This window comes from Microplitis mediator, chromosome 7, assembly GCF_029852145.1.
Source record: "Microplitis mediator isolate UGA2020A chromosome 7, iyMicMedi2.1, whole genome shotgun sequence".
In the NCBI taxonomy this organism is placed as follows: domain Eukaryota; kingdom Metazoa; phylum Arthropoda; class Insecta; order Hymenoptera; family Braconidae; genus Microplitis; species Microplitis mediator.
Genome location: NC_079975.1, coordinates 19741510 through 19762273, shown reverse-complemented (window position 1 = coordinate 19762273; position 20764 = coordinate 19741510). Strand labels below are relative to the sequence as shown.

Genomic DNA, 20764 nt, shown 5'->3' with positions numbered 1-20764 from the left:
CTTATGAAAATCTAATTAGATACGAATCAGACTTGCCTTACTTAGGCAAGCCTAGTTCAGGCCAAACTGATTTTTCGGCAAGCCTCACCAAAATTTCTAGTCGGGCTGCGACAATCTCCTACCGCAACTTTTTGCCAAGGTGAACGCATAAATTGGTGTGTGAAGGCGATAGTTGACGGGCAGTTGCGGCAAACTTTCTGTTGAACTTCACTCTGCAGCAGTAGATTGCTTCAACTTTCTGGAAAAACTGAAGATAACTTATAGTCATCAGATACAGAGCATGAAGTTGCTGATAACCTGTCGTCAGGTTGATCGCAACTGAAACCAACTTTCTGACGAGAAACGCTTGCTATCAGTGTAGGGTTCAGTTTTTTAACACGATAAAACGCGAAAATCATGCATGTATTCAATAAATCTGTTTATATTATTCAAAAGTACAAATGATTAAAAACAATACTATAGCTGTCAAAGAAATATTGAAATAATTTCTCGATAAAATTTCACGTGAAATAACAATTAATTTAATTTCTACAACTGATCACAGATTCTGGGCTTCTATAGCTTTATGCTATATTATTAATAAATATGTGCCGGAAGTATGGTCGTTTACTACTAAAAATGTGTATAATCTTCATATTTGAGATGTAAAGCAGTGATGCTAGACAGATTATAAAGAGAGATATGTTAGGTGCAAGAATCACTATTAAAAAAACGTGTCTATTATTTCGTTACAAAATAATTACTGTCATATTTTTTAACAATATGGGATCAAATAAAATGTTTTTCTTTACACAAGTAAATGAGTTTCTACCGATCATTTATTTTCCCACTAAATACTCTGGTCTACGCGTATGTTACATACTTTACAACAATTGATACATGAAATTCAAATTGCCTAACACAAATTTCTGTGCTACCGACTGTAGATGAATTTATCATCAAATAATAATTATGTAGAATCAGCATAAACGCCCCTGATAGCCACCTTATCCACAAGTTAACTTCAAGCTACTGCCGTATTCTGAAGCCAATATAAAGGAAAGTGTTGGAGAGCAAGCAGTTACCTTTAAAATTGTCCTGTAACTTTTTATTCAATTTGACTACAAGTGTTACTGTCAGATAATGACGTTAAGTTGTTTGAAAGTTTCACTTCAAATTGACAGCAAGTTTTTCTGTCAAATTACATTCAGATGACGGCAGTAGATTTGCATCAACTTGCAAGCAAGCATTATCCAGCCAAGGCTTGCCAGAAACTTGTCGTTAAGTTAGCCGTAAATGTTTCACTGCAGAACTTGCTGAGCAATTATCTTTAAAGTGTGGCTATCAGGGGCTGCTACACTCGTTTGTTTTTAATTTACTCATAATTCCACTTTATAAATTTGTGTGTGCGCAGTATGGAAACAATGAAACAGTAGAGATACGACCGTCAATTCACTATGCGTTCAATTACAGGTGAGTACTTTTCAATCCATGCAATCGATTTTTCAGCATATTTTACAGCGTTTCTAGCTTTTTCTATATGATTTCCCAAGCTATCAATATTGTTCTCAACAAGTGATGAAAACTAAAACGTTATTCATTCATTATCATTACGAAACAAAAAAGTAGCCATAAGAACTATATTAACTGTAATTTTTACTAACTTTTTTTAAATTTTCAGCAGAAGTTATTTCATATTTAATCGAAATCAATATATCCACTAAAAATTCTTTGCCTCTGACCTTAATTATTTTTTCTAAATTTTTAGACATAAATTCCAATGTATAATTTACATTTTTACGATTACCACTTAATATTGCTTTAATTATCGTAGTTTGGTACTGCTTTGGCAACTCTAATCCATCAATAGATGTTGCGTAATTTAAAAATCTGTTGAATAAAAAAAAATAATTTTTTACTGGAAGAAAAACAAACATTGGATTTAATACATACTTGTTAATTAATGTAACATTATTAGTACAACCAAGACCTTTCATCAATAGTTCCTTTTCAGTATGCAAATCGGCTTCAATAAATCTACTAAAAACTTTTTCCCAGTCTTTAGCACTTCCAAATCGAATTCCATTACAGTAAACAAAGCTCTTTAAATCTGGCTCAACACTATACAAATGAATTAATTATTTTTTTTTTATTAAGAGAAAACAAAGTATAAAAACTAAATAAATTACAAGATTAAAAAAATTTACATCCATGAAGAATTATTTATCCATTTATTAAAATTTAAAATTGAATTTTGTAAACAGTCTGGGTAATTCATTTCACACGCAGTGGACAAGATTAATGAACGTAGAAGTTTAATCCTCAATTGATCCTCAACTTCATCAAATGAAAAAGACTCATAGATTGTTTTTAAAAGCCGTCTGACGTAGCTCTAAAAATATTTAAAGAAAATTAAACTATTTAACTGTGGTAACTTCACAAAATGAACTTATCCTACACGGAGAAAAATGGTGTCAAAAAATGTACGAATTTTTATCATGCTGTCGACGGAACTTGAAACAGGAAGTCGAGTCGTCAAAAAATTAGTATACTGCACTATAATTATTACTGCGAGCCTCTAGAAATTTTTTTATTTTCTAATATAATTCCTAATTTAGACAAATAATATTCATTACAATTTATCAATAACTTTTAAGTGCACTGAAAAAAAAAATTTGCTATCATAACAAAAATCAAGACTACGCAGTTATTTGTTATGATAACAAAACTATCTTGGTTACGAAACGAAGTGACATCTGTTGTGGTAAGTAAAGTGAAGTTGCTGTTGTAACGAATGATATGTGTTGCGGAAAAATTTTTCAAATACGCATAGAATTTTGTGCTGTAATTAGGTGAACAATATCATTAAGAATTACTAATTTTGCAAGAATTAGTAAATAAGTAAAAAAGTAACTCAAAAAACTTTGTTCACAATTGTTATCTAGAAAATAACTGTCTCTCCAAATTGGGCCAAGCATCACGTTCACAACTATGTCCAATACAGACTATCAACCTTAGCATTGTACTAGATGGGAAAAAAAGTTTACTGGAATTTTTCAGATAGATCTGAGTTGTTTTAGAACAGAAAGAAATTCCTAAGATAAGAAAAATTTCTTGACTCGGGAAAATTTTACTTCACCTAAGATATTAATCGCTCCTTGATATATTCTCTTGAGTCAAAAAAATCACTTCTTCAAGGCGCCCTTAGCTATACTTAGACATATTGGTATATTTTTCAAAATAAATAGCGTTTAATATTTTAACCATAATTTACAAACACAATTTATGTCAAAAATAAAAAACTCGTATTAAATTCTTAATGATATTGTTCACCTAATTAATGCACAGAATTCTACGTGTATTCGAAAATTTTTCCTCAACACATATTATTTGTTACAACAGCAACTTCACTTTACTTACCACAACAAATGTCACTTCGTTGCGTTAACCAAGATAGTTTTTTTATCATAACAAATAGCTGCGTAGTCTTGATTTTTGTTATGATAGCAAATTTTGTTTTTCAGTGTGTATAATAATTTTTGTAGTATAGCATAATAATTTTTTGGCGACTCGATTTCCTGTTTCAAGTTTGATCGATAGCATGACAAAAAAAGTTTACCGCAACCCGGATTTTTAATTTGGCGATAATAGAGCACTATCTCTTCGCTTCACGTTCGAGGTGTGCAATTCGTAAATTTCTTAAGCCCATTTTTCTCCGTGTACAGCTTGGATCTATTGACAAGGTAAGACAATATTGAGAAACTTTGATTACTTGAATTGAAGTACGAAGAACCGGCAAGTCTTTGAAAATCTGGTTGAGAAAATTAAAGGACTTTAATGAAGTAAACCAAGGCTCGTATTCAGTTTCTTTGCTGAGATAATTGATAAGATTAAAAAATATATCGTAGGGAATATAACCCCCTTCCGCGAGATTAAAAGCGTCGTCAATAAGTGTAGCTCGGGATATTGGTTTAATCGTATGAAATTCATCGGTACGCAGATGTTCTATCAACATGTGCCAGTTACGTGAGTCATAGTTTACGCGATAATACCCAACCTTGTCGATATCACAAATAATCCAGTCTTGAGGATTACTATCAATCTTTATTATGTCCTTATCTTTAGGAGCCAACCAGATGGAACCAAATGTTGATGAGATTGCTGAATTTGTTTGTGATTTTGATGCAAAGCTCAAAGGCACCCACCATTGTGGTGGCTTTGTACTGGTCCAGTTTGAATTTAGGTCGAAACGCTCTTGGGAAATCTCCACTAAACCAGATGAATAGTTTCTTTTAATACTAATGAGTGGATAGCCAGGTTGATTCGCGTAAGTTTCAATAACTTCACGTATATTAAAGTTTTCTATTAATTTCCCTTGTGTCATTGTGTAATTTTGAAGATGTTCATAAAGCACTTCAGGCGTTACATAACCGTACAAACTAAAGAATTTATTTAATTTATTCAAATTGTACGGATACTAAAAAGTTTTAAATTTATTTTTTTAGCTTTTATTGATAAATATACTTACTTGGCTTTTAAGAATGACTTTATTGCTTCTGTAAATGCTGTAGATCCCATTAAGTGATTGATCATTCTAACAATCGATGAACCTAAAAAATAAAATCATTGATAACAACACAATCTATTTGTAAAAAATAAAAACCATTTTACTATTTAACGCATTTGAATCGTTTATTTGAGAAATCCCATAAGTCATGTTTTTTACGAAATTGGGTTTTTTGCTTTTTTGGGCTCTTTGGATGTCCCTGCATAGAAATCAATCAAAATAAGCATCAAATCAGCGTTTAAAAAAAATTAACGGGGTGACAGCAATTTCATTTAATTAAGAAACCCCATAAGTCAGTGACTCAAATAAACATATGCAGTTTTAGTTTTACAGAAATCATTTTTTTTTTTTTTTATTTAAAATTCGCGCTTTTTGGGAAATTAATTTCAAATATTGTTTTATTGTTGACTGTTGTATGACTGATTAAAATGTTTAAATTAATTATAATTTTTTGTAATTTCTGAGTTTCAGAGTTCAAATACATATTGAATACTTCATTTTATCAGTCTAATCAATGATTTGAGTGGAAACATTTAAAAAAACAATGATTTTATAACTTTTTTTTCCGTTTGGTTGAGACACCCCATAAGTCAATCAACTTTAAATAATTTTTTCAAGTAGTTTTAGTTAAAAAATTAAATTTTTCTTATTGGAATCTTTTCAGAGACGCTAACATTATTGTATTCAATTATTTATTTATTATTTTAATGTCAAGTTTTTCCAGAAAAATGTTTTTTGTGTTTCCTGAAAAATTTTGTTTCCTTGACTTATGGGGTTTTTCAAATAAACGATTCATTTTAAAGTTATCGAACAGAGTGAATTTCTCAATATTCGTAAACAAATCATTAGAATTTTGATATTTAGAGGACTAAAGCCCAGAGCAAAATGAAATACTATTTTCAAACTAAAACAATTTTTTTTTATTTTATACAACAGAGCTAATAATTTTTTGTTCAATAATGGCCCATTAATTTAATTTCAAACGCTTGAAAACAAAAATTTGTTTTAGCACGAATTTTAAAAAAGCGCGTTACCCAGTCTGCTAAACTTGCTTCACTCTTTGCTATAAATCGTTATCAAGCATTATTGAACGAAAGTAAATGAACAATCTTTTCTTAAAAATGGTGTGTCATTTTGCCCAAGTTCGTGTTTAGAAGAAACATTACCGCAAAAATTACATAATAAATATAATTTCGCTCAATGAACATCTTCAAAACATATAATGGTTACCTATAAATATACAGATGAAGGAATTTATGCTGACAACTAAATAAATTTCTACATCAAAATCGATATACAGCTCAATCTCATTGTAAGCAACCGTGAGAGGTTGTAGGGGGAAAAATTCTTAGATAAATGGAAGATTTGGGCCCTCCATCATCTAAGTTCTCCTGGTACATATGTAAATCGATACATCACTCGTTATAAGCAATGATTTAAATTGTGTTTAAAAATCCAATAATTCGTGAGATTTCCGTACAAATCAAAATTAATAACGTGGAAATGCTCTTGAATTGAGATATTATATTCATACAAAAATTGATGACTTAAAAAAATTGTTTTAAACACAAAGTAAGTGATGCGTATAACGATCATCAAGACACGAAATCTGATTGCTCGGAAGAATGGGGGAACTTGAAAGTCGTAACGAATAGCACGATAAGGAAAGTTTGCTGATTACGGGATTGCTTATAATGAGCGTCAACTGGATTTAGATAATTAAATTTATTCAATTGATAGATAATTGGATAAAAACATGAATAATTTGTTTCAATACCTTTTTGATACGCATTAAAGTCAGCATAACCCATAATGGTATCAGCTTCTCCATTGTCTTTACCATTCATAGTTCGATTGTGTGCTACGGAATCACTCAGAAGAGCAGACCGTAAATTATAAATAACAAACAAATCCATCATTTTATAATCAGGATTGATAATTGAACGTGCAATATAAGAAAAATAAGTTGCAAAACCTTCTTTCAGCCATACTACGTTCCAAAATTCTGGAGTAACAAGATTTCCAAACCAAGTGTGAGCATATTCATGGCCCATTGTATTTAATCCTGCATGTATAACATTAGTTGGTGTAGTTTTTTTGTCAAATAGAATTGCCGATTCTCGGAATGTTATCATGCCCCAATTTTCCATTGCACTGAAGTGGAAATCACTAATTGCTATGTGGTCAATTTTATTAATGGGATTTTCTATGCTTAAATATGACTCTAAAGTTGAATAAATTAATCTGCCTTCTTTTAATGCAAGTGAACCTTTTCCTGTCATCGTTTTCCTCGTCCACAAACTAAAGTTAGTTGAGTTCACTAATTGCTGATAATTAAAATCGTGAATAGACCATCCAACTAAGTATGTCGACATTTTCGGAGTTTTTTTCATTGATGTTATAATATAATTCGATGAATTTCTAAAATATATAAATTTTTAAAAAACATTAGTATTTATTATTAAAAATAAAATCGAAAAATCGAAAAAATTATACGATGAAATAATATAATTGTACAATTTTATGACTTAACAATTGAAAAACGAAAATTTCTTATATTAAATTTCATATAGTGAACTATATATTTTCTATTGATTCGTTTTAATCTCATTGAAACCAATCCTTATATTTTAAAAATTAATTTGTTTCAGTGCATCAATTATAAGCATTTAAAAATAATAATAATAATTGGCACTTTACGTTGGAGTGATTTTATCTGGTATTGTATTTGATGTAATCGTTTGATTACGATAATGTCCGAAATGAAGCTTGAATGTAGCTTTCATATATGGCTCATCAAAGCATGGAAAAGCTCGACGAGCAAAAGTCTGTGAAAATTGTGTAACTGCCATCCACCTGAAATTTAAATCCCGATAATTATACCCACATTTATTATTAAGAGAAAGCTTAAATAATACGAACAATTAAGTTCCCAAGTCGAAATTTAAAACGTATCTCAAGCGTCTCAGGCGTTGAAAGCGCGTTTAAAACTTTTCAATAATTTTTTAATTCTGATTAAAATTAAAAAGGTCATGTACTGGGTATTAGGTAAAATTTTTTTTTTCCATTTTCCGTTAAGTTATGACCTCTATGATGTTTTTATGATATTTCGGGCCAATATGTGATATATGGGGCATAATAGACCACTCGAAAATAAATTAGGAAAACCGTTGACCCTAAAGGCCATCCCTGCAACTTCCCGCTTATTCCATACTTAAGCGCTGAAAATGGTACTTATTACGTTTTTGAGCTGAAACGTTTTAATCACGCTTACAACGTCTGAGACGCTTGAGATACGTTTTAAATTTCGACTCGGGTTATTAAGGTGGTCTGTTTTGCACACTCAGGGAAAAATTTGAAATTCTGTCTAATCACTTTAAATAGAAGTCATAAAAAGGAAAGTCACCGTATTCGAATGCACATCAATCGATTATTTCCATTATATACATAGGAAAAAACTAGACAAAATTTAATACTGCGAACCAAATGAGACGCTAATAAATTTGAATAAATAAAAATTTGTATTCAAATGGTTTTAAATAATTCAAAAAATACTGCACCTTGTTTCATTCCCAGCTTTGTATTTACTTCTGTAAAAACCAAAAAGATCGTCACGAATGTGACCATTGAAATATAAGTATAGCTTATAAATTCCAATCTTTAATTTTTGATTGAACAAAATTGTAAAAAATTGTTTATCACTGTCGAATGATTGAGATAAAATAGTTAAATTATCAATTTCATAAGTCAAAAATTCAGTTTTCTCACTTTCAATGTCCAATCCATCGTAATTCAATATTATTGAATTAGTTTGTTCGATTACAGATATATCGATAATGACACGTCCATGATACGTATAATTATTAGAAAAATAAGGCAGAAGTAATTGTAAGTCATATGATATCGGAATTACATTTTTTGGAAGTCTATGAAATCGTATAGTATTATTTTCATGACTGTAGCAATATTTTACACAAATCACCCACACAATAATTGTTGACAATAATTTAGATAATCCGATAAAATATTCCATGATTCCTCAATCTATAAAAAAAAAAAAAGATTTATTAATAGTTTAATTTTTCTTTTAAACAAATTAGTTACTTGTCTTCAACCTTTTATATTAAATGAATAATTCACTATCTACAGCTGTAGCACAAGATAAATGTTTTCACGGTTAAGACACTTTTATATCTCTCAGAGTACGAAGACCTTGTCTTTACTTCTGATGAGCAGGATTGAATAGATTGATAGTTGCCGGACATTGAAACCGGTTTAGTGAAGAGTTTAATAAGGAAGAAATAAATAAAAAAGTCGTCAAATGGGAACTAATACGCACGATCCAACGGTTGTATTAATTATTAGGTTTACTTTATCTGACTAATTGTAAGTAAACTCGATTCAAATTATGGATATAAATTGTAATTGTGCTATTATTAACTTAACATTCAAAACTTTGTTTAGTAATAATTAATATATCTACATTACATTGGATAATGCGTTGAAAGGTGAGTCGTAGAATGGACGATAGATTATTAGTAAGTTATAACAGTAGACACGGAAAAATTATAGCAAAGCTCGGAAACGTGTTTATGTTTAGTTTTTACATACTCTCTAAATATGAATTAGTGATTTTTCACTAATTTCAAGTGGATATTCACTAATTGTCAATGCTACAATCGTACCACGCAGAATTAGTGAATACTAAAGAAATATGTGAATATTGGAATTCACTGATTTGATAAGTGAATATGAGAATCCACTAAATTGAAAAGTGAATATGGGAATCCACTAATTTTATCGGTGAAAAAAAAATATTATATTGCGAAAAAAAATATAAGACACTTGTAGTTAGATTCGAAATATGATTACTGTATTAGAATCATTACTCAGAGGAAGTATACATGACTTTGATTGATGAAAAAATCTCGGTGACTGCTGGGCTCGAACCTACCTCCTTTCGATTCAAAGTCTTTGATGCTATCCACTGCGCTGACCTACGCATGTGATCACGTGAGTGTAAATAGTATATTCGTTATGATACCAAACAATAACTGATGAAGAAATAAAAAATCCGTGATGTTATGATTGACGTACTCTTCATATAACTATATTATTGTTCTGTACTTATATTTTTTTTTATTTTGAAAGTTTTTAATTAAAATTTTAAAAAATAGCTCCATAATTATTATACTGTAACCAATCCGGAGTAAATTCGGAGTGAAATTAAATCCGAATTCACTCCGCATTCACTCCACCGCTCGGAGTTCCGGAGTTTAAAAAAAAATCACTCGGCATGCGGAGTGAATTGGGAGTTTTTTTTGCAGAGTGATTGCGGAGTGACGCGGATTTTATTTAACTCCCAATTCACTCCGGCCCGGAGTTTTAATACTGAAATAAATTTATATTAATTTATATTAAACGGCTAAACAATGTGTGTGTGTGTGTTTGGGTGTGTGCAGGTGTTTGTGTGCGTGTGTGCGAATGTGTGCTTGTGTGTGTTCGGATGTGTACAAATATCTGCGTGTGTGTCCGCGTGTATGCAAATGTGTGCATGTGTGCAAATGTGTGTGTGTGCAAATGTGTGTGCGTGTGTGCAAATGTGTGTGTGTGTGCAAGTGTGTGCATGTGTGCAAATGTGTGTGTGTGCATGTGTGCAAGTGCGCGTGTGTGTCTAAATATGTGTGTGCGTATCAGCTGATCAATTATGTAATACGCGAGTTTTTACTTCGATTTTATTGAGTGGAGTTATTTTTTATTAATATTATTTACAAAACTCCGCTCCGGAGTGAATTTCACTCCGGAGAGATTAAATTAATAAAGAATTATCTACTCCGCGAAAATTCTCCTGTGGAGTGAATTTCACTCCGAGGGGAGTGAATAATTAAAAATTCATTCACTCCGCATTCACTCCGGATTTAATCCGCATTCACTCCGCGAATTTTTTACAGTGTAATTATATTTATATTTAGTAAAATATTTAATTATTTGCTAGTTAAAGTTACTAGTGAAATTGTGAAATTCACAAATTAAGAAGTGAATAACAGTTTCACTTGTAGAAAGTATGAAAATATCGCTAATTCAGTAGTGAAAATCACTAATTTGCTAGTGAAAATTATAGTACTAAATTTATTACTGAGAATTCACTAATTTGTTATTTAAATACACTGATTATGAAGTGAATACTACTTCACTAACGTAATTAATGAAAGTTTCACTAATTCATGTTTAGATAGTAACTAATTTTACAGAAACAAGTATAATTTGGGATTAGCTCAATATTTGTATCCGAAGATTAATAATAATTAACAGTTTGTAATTTTTATTATACATTTACTATTAAATAGTAAATTTAATGCATTTATTGATTTGCATTAGTATTCCTTACTAAAATATATTGAATATCATAGTATTTTCTAGACTCATTTTCTCCGTATACAAATAGTCGTGAGTATACCACTAATTCAATTATTGACATACTTGGGACTCATTCGCAGTGAATATTCACAGATTTATAGTACTTTTCACTGATTCATTTTAAGAGAGATAATAAACCATTTATGGTTTTCTAGATCCGTTATAATAAGTACTTACCCGCATCTATTGATTTTCTTTAGGTCCGCAAACTTTATCGAAAGTTATGAAAAATTCAAATCAAATATATAAAGTACCGACTAAATTGAAGTCTTAACAAAAATTTCACAAGCTAAATATTGTAGTTATTAAAAATAAATATTTTTAAAAACACTGAGAAGATTTTTTATTATTCGTTAAATTTCGATAATATCAATAACTTTAATTGCATATATCAATTTGATTTATTTCTGGAACAAAAACAAGAGAACGATAAAAAAATAAAATATTCATTTATTTAAATTTAATTCAAGAAATCATAGTTATATTATTTAATGGATAAGAAGTTCAAGGGTCGATTTACTTGATCAAAATGCACCGAAGATGAAAATACATAAACTTGCAAGTGACTGAATGATAATAATGCGTAAATAATTATTTATAAATAATAATAAATCATTGTCAAGAGCGATAATTAATCAGGACTCAATAACATATCATTAAACTTATCACTATATCAGATTTCATTTTATCTTATCTGATTCGATGTGACTTAAACGTCGACAATGACATCTTACTTATTCGGCTTATGGTAGTAAACTCCCTTCAAAGTTCAGTTTTGCTTACTCTTCCACAGAACAAAGGTATCTTGGAGAACAATACGGGCTGAGTTTCGAGATGAATAATTACGAGTATTTAACGAGCGTCATAGCAACCATTTAATGAGCTAGTTTGACTTAATGACGTTTTTTCGTATTTTTTGTTTGTCAGTTAATTGTTTAAAAATTCATAATCAAAATTTCATTAACTGAGATACTTAAAAATTAATTGTTTATTTTTTAATTACTGGTGTTGAAATATTTATTAAAATTACTTTGCCAAGAGATATTTTTTTTATTTTCTTAATTAATATACTAGCAACGCGCAGTCCCCAGTGAGACTGTCTGAGTATCTAGAGTAAATGTATTAAGTATGTTTTAAATTGAATTGTCTCATTTACTTTCGATTTATTTTAATTTTTATTATACATAAGGTTCAATGCGTCTAGTGTTTTCATCCGTTTTAAAGCTCCTGATATATTGATAATTCTGTAACCATGAAATAGTTAACAAAATAAACACATATGACACTCTAAAACCAAGTGTGTCCCAAGCATATTATTTAACACACATTAAATGTGATCCATGTTTATGGCCATCTACACTGTAAAAAATTTTTGGTGTGAAAATGAAGGACTTTACGCGGTGCCCCCCGGTGTGAATTGGTGTGATTTTTTTTCGGTGTGTCACACCGTTCGGTGTTATTAGCTCAAAACTCATACTTTGTACGATCATAAGATCTGTAGTTAAAAATTACCCAACAACTGTTTTTATTATTAAAATGAATATATATATAGAGTTGAAAGTCATTGGATCTTTCTAACAAGTGCGGAAGGGAGGTCACGGGAAACACGGTAGTCTGTGCCTGTGGTCTTCCTAAAACTTTATCACGATTTGGAGTCGATTCTGAGAGACATCGTTCTCAAATTCCCTGCTGTTGGTGATTTAGTTTCAGAATGTATTCTATAATATAAATATATTAATTTTTTTTTTTTCCGCGCACTGCACGGAGAAAAAGTATCGTGATGGAATGATCTGATGAATCCTGATTCGCGTATCGTGAAAAGAGCGATCTGTATAGCTCCCGTCGTAATCTATTTTAATTCCATACACGATCCAAATTGCTGTCAGCACTCTTAGTATAGATACTTGCACTAACCACCAAACAGCTAATCGAGTATGGTGACTGCCAGAATACTGTATCTTGCTGGTTACTTTTTTTTTCTCCGTGTATCTAAAAGTATCCTTAATTTCGATGTTCTTACTATAGTAAAACAAAGTTTTTTTCTAGCGAATATATGTATCTTACTGTGAATAAGTAAAATTTAGAATGCATAATATTGCAATACCAATATTGCTGTCAGCGTTAAAAATATTCTGGAAGCAAAAATACTTTTTCAGCGGATACTAGAAGCATGCTAATTTATTTGTCAATGTAAAAAAAACCCTCTAATCAGTATGCTCAGGATCACGCCACGATTGTTATCACAGTAGATTCTCGATTTTCTTCCGCTTCGATTTTCTTCTATTTTACCCTTTTTTATATCATAGCTCCTAACATTTTGAAGGACATTTTTTCAGGAATTCGTAGTAAAAAAATGGTTCATAACAGTTTTGATAGTACTTTGAATAAAAGCATTAATAGAAGTACCTTGTCAGGGTTGTAGTAATAATTCAAATAATATTAGTAATTCTATCACGGATGCATCGTTTCCTTATTTATAATTAAATGAATAATTGTTAATGTACTAAAAATTGTTGTTAACAATATTGAATCATGAAAATACTTATAATTATATTTCATATATTGATTTGATGAATAAAATAATAAACGTAGTTATTAGGGTATTACCCTATGTTTCGTAGAGACCCTTCATTCTTGCACAAATACACGTAAAGTTCACACAGATGGATAACCGCCACCAGTTCCCACGCCCAGTAACCGTCTCTCGATTTTTTTCCGAACATCCCCGAGAACCGGAAGAAAATCGAGAGTCTACTGTACCTTACTCTCTTCTGTTCATTTTGAAAGCTCACAAAAAAAAAACATCATGTAAAATGAAATAAGATACTTTGATCTAGTTTCTATGACTTTTTGTAATAATTATTAAAAGAAAGAAATAGTAAGATCTGAAGAATATTTAAAAACAGAAAGTAGTTTAGCTTCATGTGAATAAGAAATGGGAATCCTACCGAGATGATAATGAATTTGATAGTAGTAAGGCTGGAAAGCAGACAACCTAATGACTACATAATTAACCGTTCTTGCGGTAGAATGACTGCTACCGAGAAGTTATGAGCACGATTGGCTTGCATAATGAAGAGTCGCCTTGGCAACATTATGTCTCCGCAATAACGTTGAATTACGTTCATTTCTCACAATCTCATATATGTGCCATCGTATAACAGAATTTTACTGATTTATCTCTAAAACTAGTAAATGATCACACGAACAAGATAACTAAATGTTTAGTTTTGAATATCCATACCAGATAAATCTCACTTTTTTTTTTAACTGTCTCTGCTTTTTAGATATAAATTAATGAAAATCTACTAAATTTGATTTTTCCATTAATCTTGCACCATTTTTTAAATTATTGATTAAAACAAACAGTGCCTATATTCAACTAAATACAGTAAAACCATTTATGAACCATTATTGCATTTATGAAAAAAGTTGTTATTGTTCAATCAATATATGCATGCTTTCGAAAATGAATATATGCTTTGAGTTAAATTTTTAATTTTTTAACTTATGGGCTATTACTCACAACTTTTTTTTTCAAGTTTATTATTTTCAATCGTAAGGTTTGACCTCTTTCAATCATATACAAAATAATTATTACATGTAGTGAAAAGCTTAAATTTATAATTTGTAATTTATAGTTTATAACTTATAACACATGACCAGACTCATCTCAAAACTCAGACTCAACTCAAATCAGTCCAACAGACTTTTAACAGTTCCATACTCATAAATATTATTATCTATAGTTCATTCGATTCCTCTAAATCGATTAAGTAATTAAAGCATCTTTGACGAAATAAATCTAGTGATTCTGATGACGTAATCTCAAATGGAAGTGAGTTCCAAAAAGTACAACCTACTACAATAAAAGACTTTTGATAGCAAGCTGTATGTGCAAAAGGGACCTGGTGTATCCGTTCGCAATGGATTTCTACGTAAAATTACATTAGATCTAAGTTTTAGTTGATGATTAAATAAACTAGGTCTCCCAAGTCATAACACTTTATAAAACTCACATGCAATGAGGTATAATCTTCGATTCCGTAACTTTAGCCATCCTAAATTACACCTGTGCTGTGATAGATGTTCATCGTGTCTAAGACGCAAAATAAATCTAACACAGTTATTTAATGACACTAAAAGTAATCTTTCAAGATCATAAGTTAAATTAGTAAACACAGTTTAGAATTAGAATATTACACACCAAGAGAGGAAAGTAGAATAATTCAACCCACGTATATAATTCCTTTTCTCGAGCCGAAGGCGAAAAATTTTTCACCATACCTACACCGAAAGGTTAAATTCCTGCCCTGTTTAGAGGGAAGGAAGTTGTTTTTTTCATCTATGAGAAAACAAATGATAAAAACGAGAGCGTGCGCCATTCTTCCCACAAACAGATGCAAAAATGTAAACTTTCAAGTACAAATCTAGTAAAAAAAAAGTATACATGCCACGGAGGAAGATAGGATTTCCCAATCAGAGTTTTTGAATGCAATTATACACGCGGGTTAGAATGTCCTACTTTCCTCCCTTGGTGGTTTATATACTATAAGGTCATGAATGTATATAATTTTTTAATAGTATATTACATACCTAGGCCAGTAAAATAAGTCGAGGCTGACAAACATGTGGTCTGAGGATTTCTTTTTTACTGGCCAAGGTGTGTATACTATTTTTCTGCTCGACGAAGCCGGAAAGTTGCAACTTCGTTCAGAGCAGCGGCCCGAAAGTTGCCACTTTCCGGCCGGAGGGCAGAAAAAATTATTTCATCATAAAATACCCTCGAGTTTAAATTTCCAGTGATTAGATTGCATAAATTATAATTATTTTGTAATTTTAATAAAGATAAGTTAAGTATAAAAAATACGTACATAAACTGAATAAAAAATATAAATCACATGACATCACAAAGTATTTAGCTATTATAATTGTAAAAGAACTGACTGTAGAAATAAAGCCAGCTAACTTTAAGTGCACTATGGAATTTATACAAAGGAGAGATTTGTTGTAAAATGTTAGTTGAAAGTCGAGTCATTTAATATCAAATAGATATTTCAAATGCTGCTATCGTTTTTCTATCCTTTCTAAGAAATTTCAACACCCCATGTGCGAACAAAGATTGAATGAAAGAGAAAGCTTTTTGTTGATGGCTGTAAGCTTTCAACGATCCAACCTGCAAGCTGCTCATGGCGTGAATCTAAAATCATCTGTGGTGACCAAGAGCGTGATACGGTCGATGTCACGCCGACGGCAATGTAGAAGCTATTCCGTTAATATCCGACCGTCTCCATGCAACTACTCGTGCCAGAAATTTTAAAGCCAAGATGAACATTTCTATGAGTAAATGCCGAGATATTTTCATTATATCGTGTGATAATATATATTGTAACAAGTTTTCCACTACCGGTAATCTACCGGAGTGATATCCGGGTACACTTACGATTGACAACCTTATTCAATAATCATTAAGTTGGGCGCCAGGTAATTTAACAATCACCAATAAACAAATTTCAGATCCTACGGCTCAGGGGGAAGGGGGGGATTGGGGAAAGGTCAGGCACTTACGATTGCTATTGAATAATTGCCAGAGTCGAAATTTTAAACCTTTCTAGAACCTAGAAATTCTAAAATAAAGAACGAAAAGGACTTACTGAGTACTTATTTTCTATGGAAAAACAACTCCTATATAAAACCTCTAAATGTCGGTTACGGAAAAAAAATGACATGTTCAGTCGTTAAATAGGCGTACAAATTTTAAATTGTAAATATTTTTTACAGCCTAAGCATAATCCAGAATCTTATCAAGTCCTATTCATTCTACAGTAGTCAACGTATTTTTATAAAACCTATTGGTACTCTATATCTTAATTAAGACCTAGGAATTGTACATTATCCATTAGGACCTACTAGATCTATGGTTCTACCATATTTGGTTAAGCCTATCAATACTCAACATTCGAATTAAAACCTAGAAATTCTAAATTATTTCCAGAAAAAAATTAGTAGGCTCGTGCAGTTTTCATATACTGGTCACAAAAATTAAGGGGTATAAAAAAACTTTTAATTTTCGGGTGATTTTGACGTTTGAGGTGGCAATCGGCGCGTTTTATTGAATTCTAGAGCTAATAAAAATTTGGAATTGATCGGTCAGTTTAGAAAATATTTGGAAAAAACCATTTTTCACCATTTCTTTCTTCCGCGATATCTCTCGAACGCATTGACCGATTGAGATGGTTGAGGCAGCGATCGACGTGTTTTATCAAATTCTAGAGCTGATTAGATTTTGAAGTCGATCGTTCAAGTCGTTTCTGAGAAATCACTAAAAAACTAAAAAAAAAATTTTTTTTTTACGTATTTCGCCAATATTTTCGAGTCTACATGATTAAATGATCTGAAACTTTTAGGAAAGTTAATGGCCAACAAGCTCTTTCGATTGCCACCTTAAACATCCGAATCGATTCATTAGTTAAAAAGTTACAAAGAGTTTACATACATATATACATATACACACACACACACACACACACTCATACACACATACAGACACTCGGATATCATTCGGAAAATAGTCAGAATAGCTTTCTAGTACCTCAAAACGTCGACATCTGATGAAAACTCGATTTTCAAAAATCGGGGTGAAAACAATAACTTCAACTTCCCGAATTTTTGAAAATTTACAATTTTCTTAGCGGGAAGTTAAAAAAACTTCTTTACCAAATTTTTTGTAAATTAATCTCCAAGTCAATAAAAAATAATTTCGTTATTAAAAAAAAAAAATAAAAAAAAATTTCCTAAGATGAACATAATTTCAAACTTTACAAAATGTGCACTATCATGATAAATAAAAATTTTTTATTAAAAAAAAAAACGAGCAATTACTGAGAAATTCTTCAAAATTTTTATAAATATACTTTAGCCTAGGGCACTTATTTTTTTTTGTGTAAGTCGCAATTCGTTCTTTAAAACAATAACTGCATTCAGCTATATTCGGTGTGTGTTCAATAAAATTACGAGTGCGATAAGTGAAAAAAATGTACGCAGTAAAAAATAAACTATTACTCATAAACATCACTGTACTTTTTGCGATAAGTATTAATGCTAAAATAGTACCATTATTAGAATTAGATGTTGCAGACATTGTTAATATAAATTATCTCAAGGAATCTTCAACTGAAATCATTGGAAATATATTCGACGGCTATAAACCCTCAAGTTTGATTGAAACTGATGATTTTGCAGACATTTATCATGTTAGTGTCAATCAAAAAGATTGTATACCTTTTGAATCTTTAGCGTCATACTATCATATGGAATTCAGCATTGATGATAGAAAATTCGAAACACTTGACAACAATGATCAGCAGAAATCTAATTACTTTCGCACTAGTCAAGGCTATATCGGCAATAAATATTTATATGGCATTGTTAAATTATGCAGAACCATAAAAATCCGAACATTAAGCATTGAAGTTATTGATGAAAGTGATTTTCCAATTATTAATCGTCACATGAATTTTAAACTACTGCTTGATAAAACAGCTATTCTACGAATTAAACGAAATAATGAAACACACTTCGTGTCGTCCATCACTACTGGAGACTGCCTAATCCAAGTAAGATAATGCTAAAATATACACTGAAAAAAAAGAAATATTTGTCCTAAATAAATTGATTTATTTGTGGCTTTTTTAAAATATTTCTTAACGACCCGAGTCGAAATTTGAATCGTCAGTCGGACGTAATGAACGTTGAAATCGTCAGTCGGACGTAATAAACGTTGGATTGGTCAGTCGGACGTAATAAACGTTGAAATCGTCAGTCGGACGTAATAAACGTTGGATTCGTCAGTCGGACGTATTGGACGTTGACATCGTCATCTAGATATTCAATGTTAAAAAAGATAGACAAAATCGATTTCCTTCGGCTTTCCCGTGGGGGGTTTTAGTGGGTTGAATGATAAGAAAACATATCCGACTTACAAATTTGAACACTGGCACAAATATTCTCAACAATCTTAGAAATTCCCGACCATCGGTATTTTTTCCTAAACCTAACTCCGAGGGGGGTTTCAGTGTGGTCAAAAATTAAAATACTCGCATTTTTTCATCATTTGAATTACAGACTTGAACTTTGGCCCAAATATTCCCAACAACCTTACGAATCCACCGCCTTGGGTATTTTTCCGAAAACTAACTCCAAGGGGAGTTTTACTGGGGTGAAAGATTAAAGTACTTTCGTTTTGAAATAATGAGACTTACAGGCGTGAACTTTGGCATTAATGTTCCCAATAATCTTAAACATCCCCCACCATTTATATTTTTTTTGAAAAACCAACTCCAAGGGGGATTTCAGTGTAGTCAAAGTTAAAGATGCTCTTTTTTTCTATCATAAGTCTTTCAGACTTGAAATTAGCACAAACATTCCCGACAATCTTACAAAGTCCCTATCATCGGTATTTTTTTCGAAAACTAACTCCGAAGGACATTTCAGTGGAGTCAACGATTAAAATCCTCTCGTTTTTTTTTTCATTATTTGAATCAGTTTTCGAAAAAGTTACCGATCGTAAGAAATTCGTAAGATGGTTGGGAATATTTATGCCAAAGTTCAAGTCCATTAGCCAAATCATGAAAAAACGAGAGTATTTAGATCTCGACCTCACTGAAACTTCTCTCGGAGTTAGTTTTCGAAAAAAATACCGATGGTGGCGGATTTGTAAGATTGTTGGGAATATTTGTGCCAAAGCTCAAGTCTGTAAACTGGATACTGCAAAATCGGGAGTATATTTATTGTTCAACCTACTAAAATCCCCCACGGGAAAGCCAAAAGAAATTGATTTTGTCTATCTTTTTCAACATTGAATATCTAGATGACGATTTCAATGTCGAATACGTTTGACTTGCGATTCCAACGTTCATTACGTCCGACTGACGATTCAAATTTCGATTCGGGGACAAATGAGCATATTTGGTACAACTACATATAACAGTTGGATCGAATAATTTTATAATTTGGCTGAAACATATCATTTATTTGTGGTAAGTAAATGATATATTTGTGGTAAAGATAATAAATTTGCAAAGAGGAAGGGAAAATTTGGCGATACTTTACACATAGCCCAGCTAACATTTGTTTGCAGCAATTGAATGATTTCTTTACCACAAATAAATCACTTATTTCACGCAATTATATTGTTCAAATTTTTATAGAAATTTCAAAAATATTAATTTGATACTTACGAAAGTAAAGTTAGTATTCTTAAATATAAATTGCAGGTTTTTGTAAATAAAGCGGAACTGTGTAATTCAACAAACGAAAACCAGAGTAATGTTGACAGCCAATTTTTTGAATCTTCTATACATAAGAGCCGCGTGATTATTGCAAGTAAGGAACGCGATCGTGAAAATAAGATCAATGAATACTTGGATAAACTTGGAAAATCTCTTGTCAATTGTTGTGATTATCAAACAACATTATACTTCAATGTTTTGAATCTTCTTGAGAGAAATGCTGTTATTGGTCTAAAATTACATTCACTACCTGCATTACCGAAATCACAAGACTTACAAACAGAAAATCCATTTAGTTATTCGACTACATTGATATATTTAAAACCTGGCGACATTATTAATGTTGATGATTTAAAAAATATAAATTCATCTATAACGATCGATAATATGTTAGTCGACGTCCACGATGAAACAATTAACTCATCTATTGCACTTAAACATACTGATTGTTATGAATACAACGAAAGCGACGCAGTTAAACTCGATTTTGTGACTTATAAATCGTACCCTC

General features: G+C 31.1%; 1 protein-coding gene across 4 annotated transcripts in view; it reads right to left on the bottom strand.

The window, feature by feature from the left end:
* Positions 1–525: 525 nt before the first annotated feature.
* Positions 526–20764, bottom strand: part of LOC130671621 (aminopeptidase N-like) — a 29614-nt gene continuing 9375 nt past the window's right edge. The window contains exons 1-11 of one of the 4 annotated variants that reach the window (XM_057475630.1): positions 8662–8799; positions 8107–8590; positions 7247–7402; positions 6522–6967; positions 6324–6407; positions 4508–4589; positions 3752–4418; positions 2187–2371; positions 1933–2100; positions 1644–1869; positions 526–1564 (exon numbers count right to left, since the gene is read on the bottom strand). In XM_057475630.1, coding sequence (XP_057331613.1) covers positions 1427–1564; positions 1644–1869; positions 1933–2100; positions 2187–2371; positions 3752–4418; positions 4508–4589; positions 6324–6407; positions 6522–6967; positions 7247–7402; positions 8107–8579 — 2625 coding nt within the window. In that variant the 5' untranslated portion in view covers positions 8580–8590; positions 8662–8799 and the 3' untranslated portion in view covers positions 526–1426. Of the gene's footprint in view, positions 1565–1643; positions 1870–1932; positions 2101–2186; positions 2372–3751; positions 4419–4507; positions 4590–6323; positions 6968–7246; positions 7403–8106; positions 8591–8661; positions 8800–11140; positions 11334–20764 lie in introns of those variants that run through there. The other 3 variants (XM_057475629.1, XM_057475627.1, XM_057475628.1) reach the window with 3 other exon arrangements.